At 41.8% G+C, this 26,419-nt stretch overlaps 1 protein-coding gene across 2 annotated transcripts in view; it reads left to right on the top strand.

Annotated features, from left to right (window-relative positions):
• Positions 1-26,419, top strand: part of LOC124861367 (fibroblast growth factor 14-like) — an 89,084-nt gene that overhangs the window by 48,592 nt on the left and 14,073 nt on the right. For both annotated transcript variants that reach the window (XM_047355047.1, XM_047355048.1), the window contains exon 3: positions 1,872-1,975. In XM_047355047.1, coding sequence (XP_047211003.1) covers positions 1,872-1,975 — 104 coding nt within the window. The remainder of the gene's footprint in view (positions 1-1,871; positions 1,976-26,419) is intronic.

Below are 26,419 nucleotides of genomic sequence, written 5' to 3'. Positions count from 1 at the left end.
AAATCAGGGCTGCTGGGTTTTTGGTCACATCTCCTTTAACCCCAAAACAGATAAAACATGTATGAAACTCACAACCGTAGCTCAGAGTACACGTGTGATGTAGAAAGTGGTATCTCATCCATAAGTGTCTGTTCCTATAAGATATCAGGGCATGCGTTTTTCGCCATAACATGGCCATCGTGTGCACTCTGAGTGCTGCTCTTTAGACCTGCTGGAGCTAAGAGCTATGCTGCCTCTTTAAAGAATAAATTAATTGTGACTGATATTGAAAAAAGTATAAATTACCAAAATATCTCTGCACTGTCACATGAAAGAGAATACTCAATTATTAGAATTTTAAGGTTTCCTAATACCGGTTTTAATAGTACTGAGGCATTAAGGTATTATAAATAGACAAAGACATCTGAAGATAGTACCTTTATATAAAATTTGATGTAAAATGTTTCAAAATACTGTTATTTCTGGTGAGAAATAAATGAGGACACCCCACATTTATTCCCACTTAAAATGGCTGAAATAACACTTAATATGAATCATATCAGGTGCACAAAATGAGAACATAATTACCGAGCTTTTCAAAGACAGATTGCTCAATTTAAACCATGGTGAGACCCAAAGAGCTGACAGTGCTTTCACACTAAACCTTTGAAATGCCTTGTACCGTGCCAGGGTCCAGTTTCTGGAGTGGATCACGCTGGGGTGAACCCTGAAACGGACCAAAGAACTCTACCTCGGCACAGTTACAACTGCCTGAAACGCCACGCTATCCAGACCCTGAAGCGGTTCGCTTGTAGTGTGAATGCATGCCGGGCCAGCTTTCCAAAAGCAGGAGGAGAGGCGCACAGCTACAATTGAACACCAAAATAGCAACAGAAACACTGAGATGGACTTTCTTCTTCGTGCTTTTTGTCTTCTTGATCAGCGCAGTCTAAAAATCTCTGTGTGAAAGCAAACCAGTTTCTTGCCCAACAACTGAAGGTATGAATGTCTTCATTTTTCGGCAGTGTGAATGCGCCCCGAGGCCTTCAGAAAGAAGACTGAAGCAGCTTATAAGACTGGTGATTGATCGAAAAGGTCTCAGAACAACTTCCAACATGCTGATGTGTGGCTGTTCAAGCAAGTTCACCCTTGAAAGCAGACCTGAAGATGCAATGCGAAGTCTCCAAAAACCCTAAAATGTCATCACCAAGTTTAACTTTCATGAGAGGTGTGCAAGGAGGAAACCTTTGTTCTAAAAGATAAACATGAAGATCCGACAGAACATAAACAAAGACCAGAACTGGAATAATGTTCTTAGGACAGATTAATTTAAAATCTAATCAATTGGACACCAGAACAAAGGACATGTTTGGCGTAAACCAAACACAGCACACCTGGAAAATAACCTCATCAGTTGTGATGCATGGAGGTGGAAGTATCATGTTTTGGTGATGCTTTACTGCAGCATACCAGTAAATCCAAAATTAAGAAATGGACAGTCCTGGAATGGAGTCGAAGCCCAGATCTTTATCTCCTTGAGATACTGTGAGTGACACGGTGAAACGCGCCGTACATAAAAGCAACCAATTTAACATCTCACAGCTAAAAGTAATTGGTAGATGGCTGCAGGAAGAGATCCACTGAAATTATTTTAAATAAAGGGGTAAGACTTACTAGAGGGTAGGGTGTCCTAACTTTTTCCTCAGCTAAAAAACACATTTTTGTTTTATTTTAACCGAAAATCCCAGTCACTTCACATTTTAATTCAGATCATTTTGTAAAGTCTTACACCGTCTGATTTATGATTGGTCATTAAAAATGTATGAAAATGTATAGCTGTATAGATGTTCATTATTAATAAATTTGATTCCTTTTGTGTTCTATGTCCCCAGCTCTGTTTAACCTGATTCCTGTGGGTCTGAGAGTCGTGGCCATCCAATCAGTCAAAACCGGCCTCTACATTGCCATGAACGGAGAGGGTCACCTTTACTCCTCGGTGAGCACACCACCAACACACATGCAGACAGTTTTATCAGAAACTGCTAAAGGACAGCATCCACGACCACAGCTGTCGTCTTGCGCCCCGGCGAGAATTGTGTTTTCCTGATGTTACACGTGCTGCAGTCCCCTCAGGGACTTTAATTAGACACAAGTGGAAATATCCGCCTGGCTTTATCCACAAGGGTAAATTGTTGGCTAGGAGTGATGCATCTGTTATCTTCAGCTGTGATCTGAGGTGTAAGATGACATTTAACTACCTTTGCTTCCAAAATTTGGAGGCATTTTAATTCTTCCAAACATTTTCCATTTTTAATGCTTTTACATTATTCATGTCATGGTCCAAAGCAAACTGCGAGAACATTCCTCACTTACAGGCACCTCTGCAAGGTAAAGATGTGCAAAAAACCTTAAAATACATTTAACTTTATTTGCTGCAGCAAGAAATTTTCATAAAATCTCACATTTGGTAGGAGTATGTTTATTCAAATAAGGGGGTATCACATGTTAATTCCTATTGAGTAAATGCAGCAAACATTTTTTAATGTCTTTCAGAGTGTTTAGGAATTTTTAACTAAAAATCCATGTTGTGGTTTCCAAGTGGTATAAATACATCATGACAAAATGGCCCAATTCTGAAAGCCACTTTTAAAAGGGGAAAGACAAGAGAACATGCCATTCAACTAAGCCAGATACTAAGCCGGTACGAGTGGTTTGGTTATTGAGACATTACTGCCTTATGCAGAACCATGTTTTTGTTCTAAACAACAACATTTTTAGTCAATTAAAGATAAATTAGCAAACCTTTTTTAAGAGAAAACAGTCTGTGAATGAAATCATGATCTTACTTGATGCTAATCATCATAAAAACAGCAGAAAATGTCTTTGAGGCGGTCAATCTGCCTAAATGATACATTCTTTCAGTTCGAGTGAATTTGACAGCGATTTGTTTCAGTGTCCTTGCCAGAAGCATCTTGCCAAACACAAGCAAATGGGGAAAATGGTAAAATCAAAAGCAAGATTATTGTGAGGAGATGGAGAGACAAGGTTTGACAGAGAAAAAGAGGAGGAGATGAAGAGCAAGCAGAGCAGAGAAAGAACAGGGGAAGTGAGGTACAGGAGCTGTGGTGTGGGTAAGCTGGAGCAGAATATGAATTATTTCAATGCTGACTCCTCAGAAAGAGTTCACACTCGTCCACCGATGTCCCTTTCTTCCTGCTTCATCCCTCCTTCCTCCCCCTTCTTTTCTTTTTTGGAGGGAAGATGACAAGAGGGGGCAAGGGGTGATGGGATGAGAGGATAGGTGATTGAGGGGAATAGAAGCGGATGGGAGGGGAAGAGGTTAAATGACGGAAATGAACATGACAGTTGAGAGTAACAAAGCTAAGAAGAAAGAGCAGGTTTGGAGACGAGAAAAGAAGATGAAGGGAGGAGGACAGTGAGAGGAAAAGCAGGGTAAAAAAAAGATGAAAGAGGAAAAGAAAAACATGTAGACAGATGAGGGAGTTGGAAATGAACCAGGAAGGATTGAGAGGAGGAAGCATTGTTTGTTAAGGGATAAGAGGAAGAGAAAATAGTAATTGGGAAGAGGAATAACAGCGCTCTGCTGGGCTTTCTCAGCCTGTCACTGAAAGTCACAGATGCATGAGGGCTTCCTGTAAATAATTGAAGAGGGGGAGTCCCCCTGTTCACACACAGTAGAAGTCCCCTCCAATGCTGCACATGGAGAGAAAAAGTGAGAACGTTTGATCGTGTTCCAGCTCAAGGACTGATATGCTGGCAGCTCCATGATAACGAACGTATAAATCATCAACGGCAGGTCTAATTCATCCTGATGTCACCACGGCTTGATGTTTAATTGGCTGCTCCAAAGGTCCTGGCAGGTAAGGATGGTGTGACCAGCTTGGGGAGATGCTCATTAAAGATTACGAGGGTGCCATCACAAATGAACTGCAGCTATGATGTTGACTTTTTATGCTTCATATGTAGTGAACCGCTTGTTTACTGGACACAAATTGGGTTAGTTTTTCCTCCACCCAAGATAGGCATGGTGGAGGTGACAGGATGTCGATACGGATCAGACCGCATTACCTTTAACTTCAGAGAAACAAAGAGCACTTGTCAGCAGTCTTCTCTGTAAAATGCTTGGGATAAAGCACTTCTGCAACTAATTTTCCAGTTGGAAGAAAGAAATATTACAAAACAGGGTGCTGGGTAGGAGATGCTAGGACATATTCTTTCTTTGATATATATGTTCTTTTCGTCCCAGCTGCTAGTTCATGTTTTATGCTTTAGATGAACTGGAAAACATTCATTTTATCCATATGGTCTAAGGTAAAGGGAGAAAAACACAAGCAAAAACACCTAATCCCAGGTATATATACACAATGCAATGGGACAGATGTAATCAGAACATGCTGCAGTGCAGTGCCATGCAAAAGCATTCATACCCCTTGAACCTTTTCATGTTTTTTATATTACAACCTTAAACATCAATGATTTTATGTGATAGCCTTTAAAAGTTACTGCCTTCAGAAGTCACCTAATTAGTGTGTAGCGTTTACCTGTGTGCCAATTAATCTCTGTATAAACCTAGATGTTCTGCGACAGCCTCTGAGGCTCAAAATGGAGCTGAGTTATTAAACAATAAGACATTAAACATCTCAGAGCACTGATCAGCCTATTATCTAAAACCTGAAAGAGTAAGACAAAGCTGCAAATCTACAGAAATGTGGCTGTCCTCCTAAGATGACAGGCCAGATAAAGACAGCATTAATCAGAGATGTAGCCTTGAAGCTTATAGTAATTCTGGAGGAGCTGCACAGATCCACAGCTCAGGTAGAAGAGTCTGTCAACAGGGGGATTATTAGTTTTGCACTCCACAAATCTGACTTTCATGAAAGAGTTGCAAGAAGAAATCCATTGTTGAAAGAAAGTAAATAAGAAGTCTTCTTTGCATTTCGCCACAATCCACATAGGAGACACAGCAACCATGTGGAGGAAGGCTGATCTAGTCAGATGAGCCTAATATGAATCTTTTTGGTCTGCATGTAAAAAGCTACTTGTGGGGTAAAACAAACACTGCGTATAACCCTGAGCACAACATCATCATGGTGAAACATGGTGGTGCTTTGGGAATCAATTTCTTCAGCAGGGTGAGAGAAGCTAGCCAAACTCGACTGGGAAAATGTTTTAAGCTAAATACAGAACAATCCTGGAAGAAGACCTGTTGGAACGGCTAAAAGACGCCCAGCAGGGCAATGACCTTAAACATACAGCTAGAGCTACAATGAAATAGTTTAATCAACGCATGCTCATAAGTTAGATAGAATTGCCCAAAGTCCAGACCTGAAATCAATTAATCCGTGGCAAGGGATGTTCAGTCACTTTTCATGCGATCTGACTGTACTTGAGCTATTTTACAAAGAAGAAAGGGTGAAAATGTCAGCCAAAAACAAATTTGATCAAACAAGTTTGTAAATGATTTTAGGCCCGATTAAAAATAAATAGCAAAAAAATAAAAAGAGTCTATTCTCAGCAATAAGAACAGGATTTGGGTCACTCTTTCTTAGAAAAGGCTTAGCACATTTAGCCAGGTTTAATACTCTAATTAAAAGCAGATTTGGATGCAGCAAAGAATGCTTAGAGCAACGGTCACTGGACATATGTCGCCATACTTCCTATGAAATTAAAGAGAAAGCAAAAAAACATGATTATTAAAACACACACTTTCCATTGTAAGATTTTATTTTGTCTAGTAATTTTAGAAATTAAGTCTTGAATTCCAGCTTGTTTTGCTGCTTTATTCATGAAGCACTTTAAAACATCACAGGACCATACATATTAAAAAGACACCAAAATGTCACAAAAGTCTAATATTAGACAGGGCATATATATAAATATGACAGGGGTAAGAGCAATCATAAATACAAAACAACAAAATAAAGTACAAATCTGCATCAGAAGTGGTGTCAAAGGTCAGAGCAAAGACGGTAGTTGTAGGTTAATCCACATCTTAGGAGCTGCAACCTAAAAAGGCACGGTTACACATGGTATTTGGAGCACTGAGCATCTGCTGGGAGCCCACAAAATCAGTCTTGGGGCTGCTAACTACCCCCGGACTGTACTTTAGACACCCCTGATCTAGGTGTACAAAGCTGGTAGAAACATACCTAAAAGATTTGTAGCTGTAATTACCAGGTGATTTTACAAATATCAACTTATGGGGCCTGAAAAAAACGCATACCACAGTTTTAAAATATTTATGAGTAAAACAACGTGAACAATGTTTCATTTTCCTTCCACCTTAGAAGTGGCCATGACTTTGGTCTGTCACATAAAATCCCAACAAAATTCATGAAAGTTGTTTGTAAAGTGACAAATTATAAGAAGGCTCAAGGGGCCTTAATACGTCTGCAAGGCATTTTAAAAAAGAACCAGAGTTTTTCTGCACCAGATGCCATTATTAGCAACAATATTATCTGCTTCTAATTGGTGGTTCTGTTAGTATCCCCACTTCCCAGTTAATTCAGCACCTCCCAGTCTCTTCAGAACTGCGTCACTGTCAATCTGAAACATTCATGGTGTTCAACTTCTTCAACACATGTTTTCAGCATATCGAGGCTCATGTTTCTCAGTCGTTAATACATTTTAGAGTCATCCTCAGGGCCCCAGAATAACACACCATGTGTTGTAAAATATGTTTTGGGCTACAGCTTATTTCCTTTCCTATAGGAATTTATTCTCCTTTCTGGCAAAAAAAATGTCCAACTGAAAAAGTCTTTTCAGCTTAAATGTAAAGCTTTTATATTCCAAATAATGTTTTTGCATGATGATAAATTAATACTCCTTTAGGACCAATTCCTTTTTCTTTTTGTTCAAAATAGTTAAAGACATGCTGCGAATTTGGTCATGCACAATAGGTTTTATTAACTCAAGATCCCCAGCATCTGGCAGCGCCTTGTTGCTGTTTTCGGGTGCGCATGCGTTCGAGTAACAGATGGCACAGTGTGCAATGAGCTGCTATGTGATAATTATGAGGCATGCTGGGGAAAGTGGGGGAAAAAGTGCTGATGAGTCTGGGACTGTGTGTGAATGAGACGAAAGGAGACGAGTATGTGTCCCTAGGTGTTAGGTGGGATGAGGTAAAAGAGGAAATTGAGTTTCTTAACAAAGTTGGTGCACATCTCTTGTAACACATTCCTGTTGGTACTGCGCCTGCTGTTGCTTCTCTCCCTTCCAGTGTTGGAGAAATTTATAGCAGTAATACAATATGTTATTCAAATAGTGAACAGAACACAACAGATCTGATCTTTTACCCACAAGAACTGTTTTCCTTCAGGTACCTTAAAATATCCTCGATGGACACTTATAGATTTAGCCAACCTTTCTCGCAAATGAAATCCTGAATCCTAACGTATTTGTGTTTTTTATGACCCTGAAGTATTAATTCAGTGTAGGATATTATATCAAAAATTATTGCAAACAAAATCACAATAGCGTACCTCAGCCTTTACTTGTACTCGTCGTCTTCCGCTTCATCCGGGACCGGGTCACAGGAGGCACCTCCTCCAGCTCCTCTGGGGGGAGCCCAAGGCGTTCCCAGGCCAGCCGAGAGACATATTCCCTCTAGCGTGTCCTTGGCCATCCCCTGGGCCTCCTCCCTGTGGGACGTGCCAGGAACACCTCCCGAGGAAGGCGTCCAGGAGGCATCCGGTATAGATGCCCGACCCACCTCAACTGGCTCCTCTCGATGCGGAAGAGCAGCGGCGCTACTCCGAGCCCTTCCAGGATGGCCGAGCTCCTCATCCTATCTGTAAGGGGTGCCCGGCCACCCTATGGAGGAAGCTCATTTCAGCCACTTGTATCAGGGATCTTGTTCTTTCAGTCATGACCCAAAGTTCATGGCCATAGGTGAGGGTAGGAACATAGACCGACCGGTAAATTGAGAGCTTTGCTTTTCGGCTCAGCTCTCTCTTTACCACAATGGACCAGCACAGCGTCCCCATTACTGCGGCAGCCGCACCGATCCGCCTGTCGATGTCCCATTCCATTCTCCCCTCACTCGTGAACCAGACCCTAAGATACTTGAACTCCTCCACTTGAGGCAGGAACTCCCCTCCAACCTGAAGAGGACAAGCCACCCTTTTCCGGTCGAGAGCCATGGCCTCGGACTTGGAGGAGCTGATCTTCATCCCAGCCGCTTCACACTCGGCTGCGAACTGCCCCAGCGCATGCTGTAGGTCTTAGCTAGAGGGGGTCAGCAGGACCACGTCATCTGCAAAAAAAAAGAGATGAAATCCAGAACCCCTCTGGCCCTTGGCTGTGCCTAGAAATCCTGTCCATGAAAGTTATGAACAGGACCGGTGACAAAGGGCAGCCCTGCCAGAGTCCAACATGCACCAGGAACAGGTCCGACTTAGTGCCAGCAATGCCAACCAAACTCCTGCTCCGCTTGTACAGAGACTGGATGGCCTCTAATAAAGGGCCCCCAACTCCGTACTCCTGGAGCACCCCCCACAGGGCACTACGAGGGACACAGTCGAATGCTTTCTCCAGGTCCACAAAACACATGTGGACCGGTTGGGCAAACTCCCATGAGCCCTCGAATACCCTGCAGAGCATGTAGAGCTGGTCCAGTGTTCCACGGCTGGGACGATAACCACACTGCTCCTCCTGTAGCCGAGGTTCGACTATAGGCTGGACTCTCCTCTCCAAAACCCTGGCATAGGCCTTATCAGGGAGGCTGAGAAGCATGATTCCCCTATAGTTGGAACACACCCTCCACTCACCCTTCTTATAAAGGGGGACCACCACCCCGGTCTGCCAGTCTTGAGGCACTGTCCCCGACCACCACGCAATGTTGAAGAGGCGTGTCAACCATGATAGCCCCACAACATGCAGAGACTTGAGGTACTCAGGGCGGATCTCATCCACCCACGGAGCCCTGCTACTGTCGAGGTTTTTAACCACCTTGGTGACTTCAGCCTAGGTGATGAAAGAGTCCAACCCCGTTTCCCCAGCCTCTGCTCCATCAGGGAAGGCGTGACGGCAGGATTGAGGAGATTTTTGAAGTACTCCTTCCACCGCCCGATAATGTCCCCAGTCAAGGTCAGCAGCTCCCCACCCACACTGTAAACAGTGCTCCCCCTCCTGAGGCGCCGTACGGTTTGCCAGAATCGTTTCAAGGCCAACTGGTAGTCCTTCTCCATGGCCTCACCCAACTCCTCACAGGCCCATGGTTTGCCTCTGCCACAGCCCGGGCTGCAGGCACGCTTGGCGTCACAGTACCCGTCAGCTGCCTCAGGAGTCCCACAAGTCAACCACAGCCAAATAGGACTCCTTCTTCAGCTTGATAGCATCCCTTACTGCCAGTATCCACCACCGAGTTTGGAGATTGCCGCCACGACACGCACCGCAGGCCTTACGGCCGCGGCTACGGGCAGCAGCATCGACAATGGATGTGGAGAACATGGTCCACTCAGACTCTGTGTCCAACCTCCCCCAGAATCTGGTCAAAGTTCTCCCGGAGGTGGGAGTTTAATACATCCCTGGCTGAGGGCTCTGCTGGACATTCCCAGCAGACCCTCACTATGCACTTGGACCTACCAAGTCTGTCCGGCTTTCTCCTTTTCCAGTGGATCCAACTCACCTAACCTGTTGGTGATCAGTGGACAGCTCAGCCCTTCTCTTCACCCGAATGTCCAAAACATGTGGCCGAAGGTCTGAAGACACGACAACAAAGTCGATCATCGACGTCCTGCCTAGGGTGTCCTGGTGCCAAGTGCACTGATGGACACCCTTATGTTTGAACATGATGTTCATTATGGACAATCCGTGACTAGCACAGAAGTCCAACAATGAAACAACACTCGGATTCAGATCAGGAGGCCATTCCTCTCAGTGACACCTGGAGAGGCGGGATAGTCGTTTCCCACGTGGGTGTTGAAGTTACCCAGCAGAATAATGGAGTCCCCGCGAGGGGCACTTTGCAGCACCCCTGTCAGGGACGCCAGGAAGGCTAGGTACTCCGCACTACCGCTCGGCCCGTAGGCTGAAACGCCAGTCAGAGACCTGTCCCCAACCCAAAGGCACAGGGATGTGACTCTCTCATCCACTGGGGTAAACCCCAACATGAGATGGGGGGCAACAGGCAAACCCACCCCAGCTCGCCGCCTCTCCCCGCAGGCCACTCCAGAGTAGAAGAGAGTCCAGCCTCTCTCGAGGAGCCCATGCTGTGCGTGGAGGTGAGCCCGACTATTTCTAGTCGATATCACTCGACCTCCTGCACAAGCTCAGGCTCCTTCCCCCCTAGCGAGGTGACATTCCATGTCCCTAGAGCCAGCCTAAACATCCGGAGATTGGGCCACCGAGGTCTCAACCTTCGTCCCCTGCCCGATCCTCTTTCCACCGGTCCCTCATAGTTCCCCCAGCAGGTGGTGGGCCCACTGGGGGATGGCCTCGTGTCTCACGTTGGGGCTTGGCCCAGCCAGGTCCCGCGAGGAGCAACCCAGCCACCAGGCGCTCCGACGAGTCCCGACCCCAGGCCTGGCTCCAGGATGGGACCCAAGCTCCGCCATACCAGGCAACGTCACATCACGATTGTGTGGTCCTCATGAAGGTGTCTTGTACCGCTCTTTTTCTGACCCATCACCCAGAGCCTGTTTGCCATGGGAGACCCTCCCAGGGGCATTTAAGCCCCAGACAACATAGCCTCTAGGATCATTCGACCACTCAAACCTCTCCACCTCGTTAAGGTGGCGATTCAAGGAGCCTCAGCCTTTTTTGGAAGATAATTAAAAGTGAATGACAACATCTAAAACCACTAACTAAATTGAAAAGAAAACATCCTAAATAAGTAATAAAAGATCAAGAAAATTAGGTAATTAATAATAGTAGATTTAATCATTTTTAATGGATGTTTAACTCATCGTGTTTCTTAAAAGTCCTTCCCTAATTGGTTAAGCAGTACCTCATGACGAGTCCTTCCTCCTAGAGCTACCAGCTCCCAGTGAGCAGCTGAGTTCTAAGACTCTGAGATATAGACAGAGGAAACAGAACCAGCAATAAATAGCACAGCCGAGTCAGAACGAAGGCCCAATAACCCTCCCAAGATTCAGTTGTGATAAACATACAGGGGTTGGACAATGAAACTGAAACACCTGGTTTTAGACCACAATAATTTATTAGTATGGTGTAGGGCCTCCTTTTGCGGCCAATACAGCGTCAATTCGTCTTGGGAATGACATATACAAGTCCTGCACAGTGGTCAGAGGGATTTTAAGCCATTCTTCTTGCAGGATAGTGGCCAGGTCACTATGTGATACTGGTGGAGGAAAACGTTTCCTGACTCTCTCCTCCAAAACACCCCAAAGTGGCTCAATAATATTTAGATCTGGTGACTGTGCAGGCCATGGGAGATGTTCAACTTCACTTTCATGTTCATCAAACCAATCTTTCACCAGTCTTGCTGTGTGTATTGGTGCATTGTCATCCTGATACACGGCACCACCTTCAGGATACAATGTTTGAACCATTGGATGCACATGGTCCTCAAGAATGGTTCGGTAGTCCTTGGCAGTGACGCGCCCATCTAGCACAAGTATTGGGCCAAGGGAATACCATGATATGGCAGCCCAAACCATCACTGATCCACCCCCATACTTCACTCTGGGCATGCAACAGTCTGGGTGGTACGCTTCTTCAGAGAACAATACATGTTTCACATTGTCCACAGCCCAAGAGTTGCGCTCCTTGCACCATTGAAACCGACATTTGGCATTGGCATGAGTGATCAAAGGTTTGGCTATAGCAGCCCGGCCGTGTATATAGACCCTGTGGAGCTCCCGACGGACAGTTCTGGTGGAAACAGGAGAGTTGAGGTGCACATTTAATTCTGCCGTGATTTGGGCAGCCGTGGTTTTATGTTTTTTGGATACAATCCGGGTTAGCACCCGAACATCCCTTTCAGACAGCTTCCTCTTGCGTCCACAGTTAATCCTGTTGGATGTGGTTCGTCCTTCTTGGTGGTATGCTGACATTACCCTGGATACCGTGGCTCTTGATACATCACAAAGACTTGCTGTCTTGGTCACAGATGCAACAGCAAGACGTGCACCAACAATTTGTCCTTTTTTGAACTCTGGTATGTCACCCATAATGTTGTGTGCATTTCAATATTTTGAGCAAAACTGTGCTCTTACCCTGCTAATTGAACCTTCACACTCTGCTCTTACTGGTGCAATGTGCAATCAATGAAGACTGGCTACCAGGCTGGTCCAATTTAGCCATGAAACCTCCCACACTAAAATGACAGGTGTTTCAGTTTCATTGTCCAACCCCTGTATTTGTCATGCATTGTTACTTTTGTCTTATCTTTGTATGAAGTTTTGTGTTTTCCCTTTAGTTTGAAGTTTCCTTGTGTTAGCTCAGCCCCATTCTGTGTTGATTAGTCTCTTTCCTCAGTCTCTCTGCCTGTCTTCTGCCTCAGCTGCTCCACATATACTTTGAATTATACACCTGTATCCAGTGTCATTTATTATGCTTCCCCCAGTATTTAAGTTCTCTATTGATCGTTGTCCTTCGCTTCATCCTTCCGTTACCATGTCTTTTGCTTCCCAGTTGTGCTGGCTTTCTCCTTGTTAATAGTCCAAGATCTGATAGATTCGTATTATTTGCATGCATCAGTCTAGATTAACAAAGAACATCAATTGCTACACATCCAAGTGAATTAAAGATGTTTTTTAAAAGGCACATCACTAAACATTTCTGAATTGTTCAAGGTATTTTCACATATCTGCCTTGCTTGAAAGAAGGTGTTGAGGTGAATTTGTTTTGTAGCCTGCACTATGCTAATGTACATGTGTGGCGTATTATCTAGATAATTACTGGGATTCAAATTACAGTTGTGACCCTTATGTTTTTTAAAACTGAAGTTCTGCTGACCGTCTAGCCACCAGCATTAAGAATGGAAATGCGTTCCTATATCAGGTCTTGGCAAGTAAGACTATTTAAAATGATCTACTTCAATTTCCTGTTGCTGCTGCACTTCTTTCTAAGCATGAAAATCTTGTTTCTTTGTAGCATAAGGACACAAGCCGTTTGTGAAAAGCCAGCTTAAACTCGAGACCTTGACGCTAAAACATTTAGGTTAGGCTATTTTCTTTTTAAAGCCAAGAAAAGCAAAAATACATGGATTTTACTAAACTTTGATTAACTTTAAATAATATTGTAGGATACATCTTGGGGTAAATGAACCCTTACTCTCTAACATTAGCCAACTTGGTCATCATTTATGATTATTAATAATTAGTGTTGACTTTTAGAGAGAGAAACTTCAGTGCAAATTAAATAATCCTGGTGCTATATTAGATTCTAGATATTTGTTTTTTGTTTTTTTTACCTCACATTAAAAATGTTACCAAGAACACGTTTTACCACCTGAAGCACATTGCCACTTGTTTGTCCCCTATTCTGATCCAGTGTGGAGACTTTACTACATGCTTTTTTCATGTGCAGAGTAGATCCCTACAGCGCTGTACTTTCTTAAATAAAAGGAATGTAGCAACTCTACAGCTAGTGCAAAATTTAACTACACTAATGCTGAAATACACCAGAAAGAAAGCTTACATCACTCCAATTTCAATTTCAAAATCTGTGCATAATTACGCAGAATATCTTCATAAATCTCTGCATAGTTATGCATTGAATGTATTTAATGCATAACTGTATTTATAGTCAGATTTGCAAAAGCAATGAGTTGGATATATAAGTTGGATTATCTAATTCACTCATCTGCACTGTTTGCACATTTCTTACAGCTTTTATAGTATTCGCATCATTCACTTTTCCAACATTAAAGACTTATTCTAAAATAATTTGATTAATAATTTTGTTATTTTATTCTAAAAATATCTGCACCAAGTAGCCAATAATGCTGATATATTTAAGATATTTTTGTAAACTTACCCACATTATGTACAGTGAGCTTAACTGTATCTGATGAGAGCTGATGAAGATGCTTGTGCAACTTGATTCAGAGTCCACCTGGGCTATATTCAGGTGACTGAACAGGATTTGGAGTGCAGTGTATTACCCATATAACGTTTCACAGTTGACAGAGCATGTCAGAGCTTAAACCATGCAATGAAGTCAAATGAATTGAAGACACAAATCTAAAGAATAACACAAAACATTTTGGCATCATTGAAGATTCTGAAAAGCATCGCAGTCTTTTTTTAATTTGGAAATGGAAGAAGTTTGTAACCAACTCTCCCTGGATCTGGCTGCCTGAACAAACTGAGGAATCAGGGAAGAAGGATCTTGATCAGAAAGGTGACCCAAAACCCAATGCTTACAAAGGCAGAGCTCGAGTCTTCCCTTGTGGAGATAGAACTATCCACAATGTCAACCATCGCTAACTCGCTGCACCAATGAGACCTTTATGGATGAGTGGCTGGACAGTTTCCTGGTCTGATAAAACCAGAATGAAACGATTTGTCCTCAAAGCATCATGTCTAGAAAAAAATGCTGCACTGTTCATCACTTGGCTAGAACCATTCTCACTGTGAAGCATGTTGGTGGCAGAGTTATGCTGTGGGAAAGTGGGACGTTTATGAATGTCTGAGTGGCCTGGATTTAAATCTATTTTAACATCTCTGGAAAGACCTAAAAATATTTGTCCACCATTAGTGCTGATCCAGCCTCACTGAACTTGAAATGACCTACAAAGAATGGGATAAAATACCCAGACCTATCATGGGTCGTTTTTATAGATAATTTAAAAAATCTAGTGTTGTGGAATAAGTCTGTAATGTAACTATTTGAGAGGAAGTGATATGATTTGGCTACTTTGTGGTGACACTGTACGAGGTTCAAGATCATGATTTGGTGTCAACACCAAATATTGATCATTGCACAACTAAACTACCATGCCAACATATTTATCTGTTTATTCTCAGTTCTTAAACCCCCTTGACATGATGCCATCTTAAATGGCAGGGACGGTGATGCAAAGTAAGAATATTGCCCATTCAGACTCTCAACATGTCTTTGTTTAGCTGCTTTATTTTATTACTGGGCAACAACATTGCACATTTTCCAAATTGTACTTTACTGAATATTGTTTCATGTTTCGCTTGTGGTTAAGTCCATCTGCAGTTTTTGTCTAACACAAAGCCATTGTCATGAAAACGCAGGGTTTATTAAGACTCAGTCTGGGCTTTTATTTTGGAATAACTGGCGCCAGAGTTGCATTTTATTCTTGTTTTTTAACTTTAATTTTTGTAGATTTGTAGATTCTAAATATCCAGAAAATACTAAAATATGCTTAGATTTTTCTTCTAGAGTTTTAGTCTAACATCAAAGATAACTACAGTACTTGGTCATTGTCATATTGTGCTGAGGTGGAGCAGGACCAAAGTGCAAGCAGGAGGACGGGAGCCTATTGGTAATATAAAGAGTTTTTAATAATACTTAAATGAAGAACTAAAAACGGAAACACAGGCGGGGACATGGAAGAGGGAGGTAAACAGTTGGATCCAGCAGAGAACAATGAAGAACCAGAAGGTATAAATACTGCTGAAGGGAGGAGGATGGACCAATGAACCAAGGGAGCTAATCAGAAAGGAATGAGATGCAGCTAGTGGAAAAGATACTGAAGGCAACTGAGGGAGAGAGTGACTAATTAATACAGATGAGTGGAGAATAACATATAACTCTTTACACAAGAACAAAATGATCTAAAGAGCTAAACTAAAACTAAAATATCTGAAAACCAGAATGAAACTAATAAACCTGAATGAACTGAAAAAAAGCAAGAGAAGAACATAGAAGTGCAAAAAGTAAGCAGGACACAAACTGAAACCCCACACACAGGCAGATTATGACAGTCATGGCACAAAGAAATATAAAGCACTCTCCTTGGTTGCCTGGTGAAGATGTCGGAAGCCTTAAAACAATTCATCTTTTATTGCTATAGAAATATAAATAGAACTATCAACCTTTTCATTTGAGAATATTTATTCAGTATGGAAAAATGACAAAAAGTATTTTTTTATTAAAATTTGTCTGTGCACGGGTAACACATTGGTTCCCCTGCTGCACAGTTCTGGTGCTGTGGCACATACTGTGGCCCTATGTCCTTTAGAACATTGTAGTCCTGTCATTTCATTTCTTCACACAGATCCAATCTGTCTGGACCGCCTCATGTTTTCTTAGAACAGGATGTTTTCGACAAACATGGATGTGTGTGCTCTGTACAAATCAAGCAGTCTGTGTCCGCTGCACGTCTGTGTACGTAGGTGTGAATCTCCATTCATAACGCAGACAGTGAAGCACTCAGATGGATCGAGCCCTGCAAAAGTCTATATCCTAGAGATGAAAAGAGAGAGAAGAGGCACAGAAAATAGATGTTAGAACATGCGAGTCGTGACAAACACATATATTTTCTGGTAACTAGAGAACAAATTAGTTACTTGGGAGCTGTTGGGGCTCTTCAAGGACACCACTCCATAAATTGCAACACTGAAGCACTATAGAACAGACTTTCCAATTAAAAGTGTGGCTTGAAAATATGGAAAAAGGATTTTATCTACTGCTAAAGATTCATCCAATACTGAATTACATGTTTCTTTTAACCCGCTTTGCTTTGGTGGAATAGCACTTTTTTATTGATGATTTGAAAATCTTCTTCACAAGTCCAAAGAGAACTATAAACACAATGTCATGATGTAGGGTTGTTTGGTTTTTGGTTTCGGGTTTCTTATGTTTTTCACAGTTAAGGTTTTGACTCGTTCTTTTGTTGTTATTCTTCTTAGATTTTGAATCATGTTTCTGTTTATTTTCCTGGTCATGCTTTAGTTTTGTCATCTTGTTCATGTTTTGTCAAGTTTGGTTTTCGGATCTGGTTATGCTTTAGCTTCACGTTTTTCTAGTTTGTTTATTAGAGTCTGTTTTTGCCGCAGCCATGTTTCGTTCTGTCTGTCAATTAAGTTTATTCGGCTCACCTGTCCAAGTTAATCTGTCCCCTTGCTCCACCTGGTTTTCACTCGATATATTCACACCTGCTCTGTTAGTCTTTGCGGAAACATCTTTCACTTTCATGCTCATGTCAAGTTTTGATGCTCAAGTCTTATTTTCGGATCATGCCATGCCTGTCTCGCCTGCCCGTCCGTTGTTTTGTTCCTGCCTCCTGCTGTGAGTGAGTTTTTGTTCTTTGTCATTAAAACCTTTTCACTTACCATCACGCTGCCTGCTCGTCTGCATTCTGGGGTCCAATTCCAAGTTAACCGTGACAGAACCGTGACACACGATGGAGTTTTACAGAAACAAATGAAGTTCAGATAGAGGTTATAACAACGTCATACAGCTGCATGATGTCTCAATCAGTAATTTGCTATGATTAAAGAAATATTTTGTGCCACTAGTGGCCTTTCATTTTATTTTTTCCCAAAGGAGATTGGCAGAAAGTGGGGTCAGGTTCTCAACTTCAGTACAAAATAAAAAACTAAAAAGTATCTCAAGTTTTAATTTGCCACCAGGGAAATATGTTTTACACCTTGCTGTTTTTTCTACAGTAGGAGAACCATTTCAGTATGAGTTATGGTTTTACTCACTAGTGGCCCCAGCATTTCCACCTCAGTTTATCCACTAACTCAATAATACAGTTTACCTCTGACTCCCCTGAATGCAGGCTAGTTTCAAAACAGGTTCTTAAGAAGCATCTGGATACCAGTTGCAGCTCAGCTGACCCAAAGTAAGAGACAGATTTTCTTTGGAGTAGTTGAATCAATGCAGACCTGAAGTGTTGAGCAACACTCTTCTTTCCACTCCTCGGTTTCCCCCTTTTCTCTTTGGGATTCTTTTTTGTAGGATGATTTTCTTTACCCACAATCCCCCTGGGTAATTAGTGCTGTGATAATAACTGGTGTTGGAAACAAACACACCCACTCGCTGAGCAGTGAACACAAACAGATGCACACAGATGCACTCACAGTGCATACGTACGGGGATGGGGGAACAATATTTGGGAACTCAGTTGCATAAAATATTCTTACGCAAAGAACAGGAGGTGCAAATGCATTTTGAGTTAAATTAGATTATACACTAAGGCTTCTAAAAATAATGAGTCTGGAGTCTCTCAAAAACTAAACCTTAGTAAAGAACAGGTGGTTGCTGGGCATCTCCTTGGTGTGAATTCTGACCCTCATTTGCCAGGAAAATATCATTAACTCGATTTTTCACCTGTAGTCAAATCAAATCTTCTTTGCACTGGTCAGTAATACTCAAATTAATGTTTTTTTAGAATATAATATGTTTGCACACACAGATGCCATTTACAAAGTAGCGAGTGTCATTTCGTGATGAGAATTACGGGGTTCCTATGCCATCTGGAAATGTCTGGGATTTGTTTTTAGTATATTCCAGGTCTGAATAAGTATTAAAAAAGTAAAGGACAGTATGGAAAATAATTTTCATTTCTAGATGTTTTTTCTTATCCTATTGACATTATCCTAGTTGTCATTCCTTCCTTGTGTCCTTCCTTCCCCCTTATTTCATTTTTTTCTTCCTTCCTTGTCACTGTTTCTTTCCTTCTGCCCATATTTTCCTCTTTTGTTTTTATTCTTGTTCCTTCCTTTATGTCTTTCCTTCTTTCTCTCAATCAATCAATCCTTGTGTCCTACCTCAGTTCTTTCTGTTATTCCTTTCTCCCTCCCTCCCTCCCTGCCTCTTTTCCCTTTTGCATGGCATACATGAAGGAATCCTTGACTCGTTGAATTTTGAGATCTTTATTTCATAAGCTTGAAATATACATAATACAAACATGCAAGACTGGTAATATTTAACTGTCTACTTTTACATCCTCATGCTGCACATTTATACATACAGAGGTTGGACAATGAAACTGAAACACCTGTCATTTTAGTGTGGGAGGTTTCATGGCTAAATTGGACCAGCCTGGTAGCCAGTCTTCATTGATTGCACATTGCACCAGTAAGAGCAGAGTGTGAAGGTTCAATTAGCAGGGTAAGAGCACAGTTTTGCTCAAAATATTGAAATGCACACAACATTATGGGTGACATACCAGAGTTCAAAAGAGGACAAATTGTTGGTGCACGTCTTGCTGGCGCATCTGTGACCAAGACAGCAAGTCTTTGTGATGTATCAAGAGCCACGGTATCCAGGGTAATGTCAGCATACCACCAAGAAGGACGAACCACATCCAACAGGATTAACTGTGGACGCAAGAGGAAGCTGTCTGAAAGGGATGTTCGGGTGCTAACCCGGATTGTATCCAAAAAACATAAAACCACGGCTGCCCAAATCATGTCAGAATTAAATGTGCACCTCAACTCTCCTGTTTCCACCAGAACTGTCCATCAGGAGCTCCACAGGGTCAATATACACGGCCTGGCTGCTATAGCCAAACCTTTGGTCACTCATGCCAATGCCAAACGTCGGTTTCAATGGTGCAAGGAGCGCAAATCTTGGGCTGTGGACAATGTGAAACATGTATTGTTCTCTGATGAGTCCACCTTTACTGTTTTCCCCACATCCAGGAGAGTTACGGTGTGGAGAAGCCCCAAAGAAGCGTACCACCCAGACTGTTCCATGCCCAGAGTGAAGCATGGGGGTGGATCAGTGATGGTTTGGGCTGCCATATCATGGCATTCCCTTGGCCCAATACTTGTGCTAGATGGGCGCGTCACTGCCAAGGACTACCGAACCATTCTTGAGGACCATGTGCATCCAATGGTTCAAACATTGTATCCTGAAGGCGGTGCCGTGTATCAGGATAACAATGCACCAATACACACAGCAAGACTGGTGAAAGATTGGTTTGATGAACATGAAAGTGAAGTTGAACATCTCCCATGGCCTGCACAGTCACCAGATCTAAATATTATTGAGCCACTTTGGGGTGTTTTGGAGGAGCGAGTCAGGAAACGTTTTCCTCCACCAGTATCACGTAGTGACCTGGCCACTATCCTGCAAGAAGAATGGCTTAAAATCCCTCTGACCACTGTGCAGGACTTGTATATGTCATTCCCAAGATGAATTGACGCTGTATTGGCCGCAAACGGAGGCCCTACACCATACTAATAAATTATTGTGGTCTAAAACCAGGTGTTTCAGTTTCATTGTCCAACCCCTGTATAAGACAACATTAAGCTGTAATCATATACACTAAAGTAATGTTGCTGCTGAAAGGAGTTCACATTTTGTCATTTAACAGCTACAAACCTTTTTATTGGGAATTTTCTGTGACGGACCACTACAAAATAGAGCTTAATTGTGCAGTAGAAGATTACCACACACTGACAGTTTAAACGTAACATTACTGAATCAAGCACTCTGCTTTTACAGCCACGACAAACAGATGTTGAAGAGAAAATTAAGTGTAGCCCTAACACATTAAACTAGATAATGAGCCCTCAGATCTGAAGTCTTTTATTTCTGTTAGTTTATTTAATGCTGCCCATTAAAATCCCTTCAGCAACATTCATTCTTGGTCGATACAAATTACCAAAAGCATATAAAAAATAAAACAGAGCATTAATTATTCACTATGGTTTATTGTTGTACCGTGAATGTAAATTGACTGGAACGTTCTCGCTTTCAAACCATGGTAGCACTATGCATCTAGTAGCCAAGTTGTGTTATTAGTACCGTCCTGCACTGTGCCAAAACTTGAGATTGCTTTTTTCCTTTCCGTTTATGAATTCTGTATTTTTAGGTCCTTAATTGACGAGGAACAAAGCGCGGTCTGTATTGATTTAGGGTGTTTTGGAGCAGGATATCTTAGATGCTAAGAGGGTCTTCTGGCTGACCATTGCGATCAGTTCAGCCTGGTGTCCATGCATGTTAGAGGCTGCAATTCAAAAGATAACAACGGCCATGCATGTGTGCAGTGTGTGCATCAAATCGCTGCAGTATAGAGAGAAAAAAGAAGAGTGATGAGAGAAATACATAGATAAGAGCAGGCAGGGTGAGAGGAAGAGAGAGAATCCCCTGCTGTTTTTCCAATCAGGAGGCGTCATCCTCCTCACTTGGTGATTTATTCTCTCTCCCCCTCTCCTTCATGTCCCATTTTGCAACACCCCCCCCATACACACCACGCCCTCCATTTCTTTCATTCATTTCTGCCTGTCTCCCTTTTGTGGGCAGCTTGTGAACACGGCCATTTAGAAATGACGACAGAAACGCATTCGGGCAGGCAGTACTGTGAGAATGACTCACCTGTAACGCCGGGAGGTTTTCATCCTGGCTCATTCTTACAGTTCACTTGTTCTTTCTGAGTACACTTTAGAAGAGTTGTTGCTGCCTCCGTCATCACATTTCTTTTATTCTAAAAGCGCTATTAAATGATATATGACCTAACTGACCCGCATTAATAAGTTTCTGGCACTGGTTCGTGCCCACCAGCAAAGACCATTCTTCTTACCAAATGAATAATGAATCCAGGGTTGCAGGTCAGGACTAAATACATTTATAATTAGGTTATTCAATCTGCAAATGAAAAATGGCAAGCAGTTCAGGGAGCAACCATGCTGTTGATATGAATCAAAATCATTTGTTTTCATGACGGGGGAAAAAATGCAGTATTCATTCATTCATTATCACCAGTCTTGTTTTGCTGCCAACCCGTGCTTTAGTCACATTTAATACCCCAGCACCTCCCCTCCGCTCATTCCCCAGAGCCACAAGTGTGTGTCTGTGCAGTCTGATGGCCCTACAGCCACCTACACATTTAATAACCATGTCACTTTTCTGTTAGCATGAGTGGATCGGGTAGAGCATGAGATGTAGCGCATTATTGCTCTGTTAGATTACCAATGCGTGTGTTTATGCGTTTGTGTTTATCTCGGAGGCCTCCCTGTAGACGCACATCCGCTGACCCCTCCCTCTCGGTGCTGGTTGGTTGCCACAGCTACAGTGTCGCCTCTCTTCCTCATGTTGCTATGAGACTCGGACCGACAGACCTGAGCTGAATGACAATGTGTCTGTGGATCTGGCAAGAGACCTACAGGAACCAATAAGAGACAGTCTAGACAAACACTTCCCAGTCTGGGGTCCAGGGACCTCGACAGGGATTGTTTGGTTTGGCAGGAGCCATCTCGTTATGTGATGGCCTGGATGTTAACTCGATTGCTTATGTTCTTTTGTAACAGCAGACGTATCAATTTGTTCGTTAAACAATCATTACCATTCCCTGTTTGATTAAAGTCTTGCTCAAGATATTCAGACAAAACAAACCAAATACTCAAATGTCATGAAATTTACGAGGGTTAAATAAAGTTTAGACAGTCAGTATCCTGGTTTGGAAAAAGTATATAGATCAGTTATTGTTTATCGTGTTAAGAGCTGGTTCCTGGAATACAAACTTAAACACTTAAGCAATGTGACCAAGTCAAAGATATAAAAGAAAACTTCTGGTCTAAAGAAAACCCCTCAAAATGTGAAAATCAAAGGTCACGCAATAAATTAAATGTCACTGAAAACGTGTTTATATTTATTTGAGCCGTAAAAGCTTGAAGCAGCTTTTCAGCCTTGTTTAGCTTGTATGGCTCAGTTTTCTGCAAGCAGACCTTGGAGAAGAGGCTTTAGTTATTTTGTTTAATAAGACTAAAGTCTTAAACCAAACCTGCATAAATCTTCCTTCATACAGAAGTTCAGTTATTTTCATTATGTTGTCTGAGATAATGATTTGTTTTGGTTTGGTAACTGTGCTGTAATCACGCGCTTGTACTCTCATAAAAAAACATTTTCTTAAAAATGAAGCTACTTTGTAAAAGTTTAATTTACTTATTACTTAGTTATTATCTTATTATTCCCTGCATTAACTTATCTTTGACGAACAAAGCTAATTTTGTTAATAACAGCTTAATAACCTTCGATGGTGCTTGTTTTGCCCAGGGAGACCCCTGAACCACCTGATATCTTCTAATAACATTACTTTGGTCATAGCTTAGTTTAACCTATCATCCTGGGCAAACAAAGCTCATTTTGTCAGTGTATGGTTTAATTCAAGTAGTTTTATGTAGCAGAGCTTGCTGCGTGAAGGTTACAGCTTAATGAACTTGTCTTAAAATAAAAATGCTTGTTTCATTGGTGTTTACAGCCTAATTAACTTACTATTTTGAAATTAAAGATTTTTTTCAAGATAATAGCCGAGCTAACTTGTCTTGACATCACAATGCATATTTTTTGGGGTAACGGCTTAATTAGCATTTCGTCTCCAACAAACGTTTATGATCTCATTATCTTGAGGTAACAAACCTTTTTTTGTCATGTTAATATTTTAATCATCTCAAAATTACAACTAATTTTGTCCTGATATTGATATTTGGTTACTCGTATCAACTCCAACTGCCGTCGTGTTTTATTTAGTGAGAAGCTCACAGAGGCCGCTTGGACACGAAAATCTGGGCTAATTATATCATCAGTTTTCAACAATACTATTGTAATGACATATTTTGCTAATATTGTGCAGCTATTTCATTATTTCCAAATAGCTTATTTCTATGTAACAGTTTATCTTAAAATGGTACAAAGTCAATTATCTCAAGATAATGTAATGTGTTTGGTCATAAAAGGTTTAGTTTTGTCATTATTCTGTGAATATTAAGCTTACAATGTTGATATTACAATTTGTATTCTGTCGCTTGGACCTAGAAAAGCTTGATACCAAAGAATTAATAGAATATAATAGTTTGAAAACACATTATAAAAACAAGGGACAAGCCCGCAAACATCAGACATTAGAGAAGCAACGGGAAGACATCCTTAAAAATTACATTTTATAACATCTTGAGATACACTAACTTACCTCATTATATTGGAGATATGAGTTAATATTTCGTGATGCCATTATTTCTATTTTAAAAAGCAATAATATATAACTGTTCTCATCCAGAGATACTCATCAAAGCAATACTATATAATAAAATGGCTTTATCAAAGAATCAATCATTCTTTCCACCTATCTTGGAAAAAAAGAGGATACATTCAGGACCTGAAATTTGCAGCGGGATTGAGGGTATTGCGCATTACATTTTTGATTCTCGCAAATATAGGTCTTATTTATAATGTGGGACATTCCCGCATGGAATCAGCGAAATGTAAGGACGTGGGCGTTTGCACCACCATCATTTGGCGCGCGTGCCAGTTGGGCCAGGCGTGTGCGCTCCTTTTCTCTCAGGATACGAGCTCTCTCCGCTCTCGCTTTATCCCTCTTGCTAGAAAAGCAACAATTGTAGGATTAAGGTAAATGTGCGGTTAAACATGGACCGTTGGTTAAAACGTAAATCGAATGTTACATCAGCTGAAGGGGAACCCGCTCCCAAAAAAACACCTCAAGAAAAACTCACGGCTGGAGGCAGCGCTGAAGCCAGTGATGTCAGGAGTGACCCAAAACTTCTGGATTCTCATACAGGTAGCGCTGGTAACTTTATGACGCCGTCCAAAGACAAGTTTCAGGTTAACTGGCTCAAAATATATCCATGGCTTGAACATAATAATGGTGAAATGAACTGTTCTATTTGTAAAATGTACAGTGCTGTGCCTTTTTACGAGCCGGTGCTATAAAACATCAACTTTGCGCCGCCACTCAGATGGCGTTTCTCATACAGCTGCAGTAAAAAGAAAACACGAGGCAGATTCAGCAAAAAACGTGATGGCTAAAGCTATTGAAGAAGCGCAGTCACAGTGTGACGAGGAAACAAAGGGGCTTCTAAAAACTGCTTACTTTATTTCCGAAAACGAATCACCCAAAGCAAAATTTTGTCATCTGGTTAAATTTATGAAAGACATGGAGTGTCCCGTTTTTAAAAAGCTTAACACAGAAACATCAAGCTGTGGTAGTTACAAAAATGAAAAAGGATTGTCAGAAATGCACCAAGCCATTGCAAGTACACTTGTAGAAGATGTTGACAATGCTGTAAGAAGAAGTCCTGTGTTCTCATTAGTACTGGATGAATCTACTGACATTAGCAATACAAAACAACTAATTACCTACGTCAGGTACATCGAAGACAACAAGATTCGAACAAAACTGTTCAGGAATTCTGAAATAGTTGATGGAAGAGCAGATACTATTGTTGAGGATGTGAAACAACTGTTGACAGAAAAAAATCTAGATGGAAAACAACTTACAGCAGTTTGCACTGATGGAGCAGCTGTTATGACAGGGTGTCCTCAAGGAGTTGTTAAAAAACTAAGAGAATTATATAACTCAGATTTGGTGAGCTGTACAGCTCATCGTCTTGCACTTGCTGCCACCGATGCAGCCAGCTCTGTGCCACAGGTGAAGAAGTTTCAGCAGGATTTGAGATCAGTGTTTGTGTTTTTCAGTAACTCTGCTGTCAGAAGCAACAAGCTGCATGAAGTGCAGAAACAGCTAGATGAACCCCATCTGAAGTTCACTCAGCCACATACAGTGAGGTGCTTGTCAATTCACAGTTTCAGTTGTGTGCAGATCATTGAAATTCCTGAGAGATGTACTGGAGCACATGGCCTCTGATGCTCAGGATGCTGACAAAGCCAAAGGTCTATTGATAGCTGTCAGACAATTTAACTTTGTGGCCCTTTGGCACATTATGAAGGATTTACTGATGCATGTGGTCCTTCTCTCAAAACATTTTCAAAGAGAAGATCTGGACTTTTCCACAGCCGAGCCAATGGTTGAAAGTACCAAAGCAGCACTGGGAAAACTAATAGTCCACCCTGGCCCTTCAGAAGCAGGATTCTTCAGGTCTCTACAAGGTAACAAGTTTAAAGGAGATAAAGTGTTTCACTGTCACACTCAAAAACCAGCCTTTGATGACATGAAGAGCAGGTATGTTGGACCCTTGATAAAAGAAATTGACAGAAGATTTCCCTCTGACACACTAGATATTTTGTCATGGTTCACAGTTCTGGAGCCAAAAAAAGCCATCGTGGCAAAACAGTCTGAGAATATTTCTCACTATGGTGCAGATAAACTTGACAACCTACTGGCACACTTCTCAAGTAGTGTAAATGCAGCGGATGCTCGGTCCGAGTTTGCATTGCTGAAGCAAATTATGGTTTCCAGTGTGCCTCATTTTCCTTTCAAGAGTTTGCAGAGGCTGTCCTGAGTAAACATAGAGGTGTATTCACTGAAATGGAGAAGCTAATTAAGATGGGTCATACCAATCGCAAGTGTGTCTTGCGAACGTGGATTCAGCACACAAAACAGGATAAAAACAAGATTCAGAAATTCACTTAACACAAACCTCACCAATCTGATGATGATTTCAGAACTTGGTCCACCCCAAGAGCAGTTTGATTTTAACAGAGCTATAATCAAATGGAAAGAGATGAAGCAGAGAAGACAGAGAACAGAGAGGACAGAGGATCGAGCAGAGCCTGGAGGAATGAGCCACCAAAAAGAACCATTACACTGATTTAGCTGATGAACAAA

Source organism: Girardinichthys multiradiatus, chromosome 24 (genome assembly GCF_021462225.1).
Source record: "Girardinichthys multiradiatus isolate DD_20200921_A chromosome 24, DD_fGirMul_XY1, whole genome shotgun sequence".
Classification (NCBI taxonomy): domain Eukaryota; kingdom Metazoa; phylum Chordata; class Actinopteri; order Cyprinodontiformes; family Goodeidae; genus Girardinichthys; species Girardinichthys multiradiatus.
Note: the sequence above shows the minus strand (reverse complement) of the source record. Positions and strands in the feature narration are given on the sequence as shown.